The sequence below is a fragment of the Alexandromys fortis genome, unplaced genomic scaffold, assembly GCF_014885135.2.
Source record: "Alexandromys fortis isolate MF-2015 unplaced genomic scaffold, M_Fortis_MF-2015_v1.1 scaffold_0, whole genome shotgun sequence".
Lineage (NCBI taxonomy): Eukaryota > Metazoa > Chordata > Mammalia > Rodentia > Cricetidae > Alexandromys > Alexandromys fortis.
This window is the reverse complement of record NW_026067949.1, coordinates 40,428,828-40,434,115: the sequence shown is the minus strand read 5'-3', so window position 1 is coordinate 40,434,115 and position 5,288 is coordinate 40,428,828. Positions and strand designations below refer to the sequence as shown.

The window sequence follows — 5,288 nt, the reverse complement described above, 5'->3', positions numbered from 1 at the left end:
GAAGGGTCACCGTACTGTCTATCTGAAAGGTGAGCTGGAGGCCACTAGACACAGTGTTTCCTCGACTGTTGGGCTTTTCAATTTATGCGTAGCTTTGAAACACTTCTTAAAGCCCAGGTCACTAGGATTGGAACACGCTAGTTCTCAACTGAGAGGAGGTCTCAGGTCTGTATGGATATTTTTATTTATTTTTTTCATTTTACATCTCAACCCCAGTATTCCCTTCCTCCCCTTCTCCTGCCCCTCTACCTCCTCCTTTCCAACCCCCATCCACTCCTCAGAGGGGTGAAACCTCCTTTGGGGAGTCAATAAAAGTCTGGCATACAAAGTTGAGGCAGTACCAATCATCCCCCCCCCCCCCGTATCAAGGCTGGGCAAGGAACCAGGCTCCAAAAAGCCAGTTCACGCACCAGGGATAAGTCTTGGTCCCACTGCTAGGGCCTGCCCCCCAATAGATCAAGCTGCATAAGTGTCACCCACATAGATATTTGGTCTATGAAGTAGCCAAAACATGGGAAAATAAAAGACCAGATAGTTTCAGGATCTAGCCTTTGAATCTGTTGGTGTCTACAATTCTAGCTTTCTCTTGCACCACGATATTTTAAGTATGTTTCACTTCTGTTGGGGGAATTACTAATTTTTGTCTAGAATAAACTGTAGGCTATCATTATAAGGTAGTTAGTGCATTAATAACAGTGAAATTACCTTAGTATAAAGTGATCCAGTAGCTATATATAACATTTTAACTTATCTATATTCTGTGTGGGGTTAATTTTATGTGTCACGTTGTCTGTTGTTTTGCTAAGTACTAACCTATAAGTTATTATGATGATTTAAAATATGATTATTGCTTACAATGAGTTTAACTCGGATGAGCTCCATAGAGTGGATGGGACTAAGGATGAAAACAGTTTCTAGATGACTGTATCATGGAACCCTGGCAGAGTTTATCTTTTGGCAAGCCTCATGAACTTCAGCCTCCGTTCTGCAGAAACAGCTCTTACCTGGATTTCCAGTCAGTGTCTCTTCCTCTGTCTGTCTATCTCTGCACCTCCTCCCCCCATATCCTAGTATGTTGTTTCTCTAGGGAGAGTACTTGAGCACAGAAATGTATGGGATATAATCAAACTGCATTTTAAAATGTCACTTACTTGATTTTGGGATTAAGAAAATGGTCTGCTCTCTGGAGCAGAGACGCCAGGCTCCATTCTCCCAGGCAGCTCAGACCGACCCAGGATGGACGTAGGCTAGAATCTTCCCGGTAAGCGCACCTTGGGGTGCTTACACACATTTTTAGAAATGGGCTAAATTAATATGTGAGAATTAGCCTAGAAGAGGCTAGATAGATATGGGCCAAGCAGTCTTTAAATGGAAAAAAAAGAAAATGTTATAGGAATGGAGGCAGACTGATTCCTATTTTCTTTAAAATGTAAAGATTTTATTATGACAACTTTGAATTTCCTGGGTATGAGAAATGAGATAAAGGAGGCTTCCCATAGACTTTTCCTCTCTCAGCCCCCTTTTCCCATGAATCATTGTTACATGACTACGTGTATATGTACATACACATATATATTCCTAAATACAATCTGCTCAGTCTGTATAATGCTACTTGTACGTGTATAATGTTTACAGGGGTAGTAATTTTGTATTGGACCAATTGGTGTGCTCTCCCCTGGGGAATCTTATTTCTCCTATTCTTAGCATTTCTTAGCTACCTGCGATTCCTTGTAGAGGGTTGAGGCCATGTTGTGGGCAGGCTTTTCCTGTCAATTTGGTATGTCTTACTGTTGTCCTTGTTCAGCTCATGTTTTGGCAGTCATGTCATGTTTGTGAGACTTTCCAGGCATTTCTCTTTGGGAAGTATTTATGTAACAAGGGTAATAGCCTTTCCGGTGTACAGTATAATGTAATTTTCTTCCAGTTATTTGCTTTTGAATTATATATTACTCATATTTTGTATATAATTTTGATTATTCATTGTGTCATGTATGTTAATTTTTGTCTTTTGTTACTTGCTTAGATGAAATTATCATTCTTATTTTTTAGGCTTTAGCATAATTTAATCAGTATTTCAATTTATTTTTTTTCAAAGTACTTGATTATTGAGAGATGAGCTGCGATATCCATGATCTGATACATCTCAAATGTTTGTATAATAACATGTTTCTGGAATTAAACACAGTACCACACTTATTCTAGTCCAGAGTCTACTTAAACATCCTCTCTCATATATAATATTTGCTATTTACTCTGTGTTTTGGCATGTTTTAATTTCTTCAGTTTTAAGAAAAGGAAATTATGGATCTTTATAGAATAATGCTATTTCTGTTTTTTAAGCAAGACTTTTAATTTTTTTCTGTATGACTCTTAAGAGTTTATACCAGAATATCAAACACATCACACATGGTAAACCAGTTGCTTCCAGAATGATTTATTGAGGAGAATCAGCACAATGACAACAGACTTATTTGGAAAGTCTGTATCAGAAAAAAAGATGAAGATACGTGTCCTTGAATTGCTAGCCAACTGCCTAAGGAGAGTACGATATTCATTTATGATCTGAAAAAAAATTGACAAAAATTCAGGATATAAATATTAACAGTAAGAACATTAAATCAACTCATGTTTATACATTATTTTCAAATGAACATATATGTAAAACTAATATTTTGTTTTATTTAGCATCAAATATGGACCAAGAAGTATGTCTGATTTCTTATGTTACACATGGGTGTTAAGCAATTACAAGGAAGCTTTAATTCTGACATTAGTGAGGGTTTCTATTTTAATAGAAGAGAATCATATTTGTGGTATTAAAAAGAAAAATTTTAGAATAAAAGTTTCATAAAACTTTTTAATGTTTCAGTAATTTTTACATATTATATGATTTCTTTGCCATAATTTCACTAAATTATAACAGAATTTTCTGAAATGGTACCTAACATTCAATGTTTCAAGAGATGGGCTCTTCACCTCTGCCCCCTTCATATCTTTAAAATCTTGTATGGATTATTTTACATTAAGGTAAGTTGTTACATTACAACCCATGATACCCAGAAAAGTATTGAGATTGTTGGTTTTAAAATTGTCCTTAAATATATTCTGCTACATGACCTCTGTCCATAAACATCTGTCTTTTCTAAGTCCAATAGTACTTGCCTTAAATGTCCACATTGTTTTTCCTTTTCAAGATTTTTCCTGTTAAGTAACTACTTAGACAATAAGACTGTCTTTTAATTCGTTGTGCACTTCTACGTGGCCGCCCTTCTGTTGCTGCTTCTACATCATTAGCTCATCAGGATCTTCTTTCAGCAATTTGAAAATACCCGAGTCATGGGTAGAAGAGTCTTCCTTGTGTTGAGGGGTATCTACTGTAGGGGTCACTGCAGGAAACTCCTCTGTGACCTTAGTTTCAGATTCCTCTGTTTCATTTTCAGACAGGTCTTCTGTTGTGTTAGCGGTCAGTTCTTCCACCATGTTGGTAGTTCCTGAGGCAGGGACAATGAAGTCATACCTGGATTCAACGGCAGTTAGCAAAACTGAATGGGTCTCTGCTTCATTCCCAGTCTCTTTCTCCATCCAAGCATTGACTCCATCAGCCGACTCCTCATCAGTAAAAGTATCTTCTGAGTTATCTTTGGCTTTTTCAGCAGCGTTGGTGAGTTCAAAAACAGTGATAAATTTTTCCTCATCCGAATCAGTTAATTTTCTCACAGCTTTGGCGCTATCCCCTGAAACAATCAGGTCAATTTCAGGTGTGTTCTCTTCTGCAACGTTGCTTGTGTCTGGAGTGGTGGTGACCTCGTTCTCAGTAGAGGGAGGTAGCTCAGCCTCGGGACTCAAGGAGTCCGTGACCTGGACAGCTCCATCATCAGGATCGTTGGGATTGATTGAGGAGCTACCATCAGTTTCTGTGTTTTCATCTGGAAGTGCGGAGGTGTCCTCCGATTTGGCAGAGAGCTTGGTAATAGGTAGGACTTCTTTGTCTCCTGTGTCAATGGTGGCTAAGAGGATGTCTTCTTTTGCCACGCTACTGGAGAGATCTATTAAAGAAACAGTACCAACTGGGGATGAGATGCTTCCCATTTTCCCCGGAATGAAATTTTCAGTAATTGACTCCTTAGCTTTAGAGATGGTAGTTTCAGTCGGAGTAGTAATTTCTTTCTCTGGAAGAGCTGTTGACTTCAGGGTGGCCTCAAGATCATCTTCTAACTTGATCTTTTCCTTTGTAGGTGTGAGCTTGTTGGCTGCAGTAGAAAAATCACCATCTGGTGTGCACTCATTCACTGAAGTAATGTGGTCTCCTTCAGAGGTAATAGTAGTTTCTGATTTTGGCATGGTGTTGTCAGTCCCAAAGAAAATGGCTGCTTCTGTTGGTGTTTTACTGCTCTCTCTTGGAGGACAAGAATAAATTTTGGGTGATTCATTTTCAGCCATGAGGCACAGGAGCACCAAGTACTCTTACAGATGTTTCCTCTGAGCTTACTGGCTTCCTGGGCAGGTGAGTAGTGATCAGTACAGTGACTGAAGCACAGGTCATCATGGGGATTGTTACATCAGCCACCCAGCTTATGACAAAGGCTCCCCTTGGAGGCTGTTTCTTGGCTGTGATTAGACATTTACTGGAATGACTATTAATATTAGAAGAAAAGATTATGGAATTATGCTTACAAAATAAAAATCCACACTAAATACTTCATTTTTAGAGAACCTAGGATTTACCATATTTCTGCTTACAGGCATATGCCTTCTGATATGGTGCTGGTGTCGCTTGACACTGACACACACAAGCTTGGTAGGTACTTTGTGGCTTACCAGTAATGGGAACTCTGGATGCCTAGTCTATCAGCATCTGTGTGAGATCAACCATTTTACAATCAAGTGACAGTGCACTTTGGAAGGCAGAGCCACATTGTTGGGAGCAGTGAGATCCCAGATCCTGAATTTCTTGTAATCCCCTGATCTGAGTGCCTACAGCTGCTCTGAGCACGAGACCTTCAGGAGTTCCTGATGGCAGGAGAGTGGTTTCTGGTGGGTTTGGCTGGGGTGTGGCTATCTCTATATAATCTGCCCTTGAACACAATAAAGGGGGCATTCTTGGGGAATTCAAGGATGACCCATGTCGCTGTCTCTTCGTTTGTGTGTGTCTGTGTATTTTAACCTCCAGCCCCTTGCCCAAAGCTCAGTAACTGGATTCAAGCACACCGAGTGCAGATACGTCTCTGAGATTCATGATGCTTAAATGTCTAAAATTGAAAAAACACTTTTATAGTGAAATAAAAATA

General features: G+C 39.2%; 1 protein-coding gene across 1 annotated transcript; it reads right to left on the bottom strand.

Annotated features, from left to right (window-relative positions):
• Positions 1-3,282: 3,282 nt before the first annotated feature.
• Cabs1 (calcium binding protein, spermatid associated 1) lies at positions 3,283-4,440 on the bottom strand. The gene has a single exon (XM_050149627.1). It carries the CDS (start codon positions 4,438-4,440, stop codon positions 3,283-3,285), a length of 1,158 nt encoding a protein of 385 aa, XP_050005584.1.
• Between the last annotated feature and the right edge of the window lie 848 nt (positions 4,441-5,288).

Coding starts and splice junctions, on each gene's coding strand:
- Cabs1 (XM_050149627.1), bottom strand. CDS start 4,440: ATGGCTGAAAATGAATCACCCAAAATTTATTCTTGTCCTCCAAGAGAG.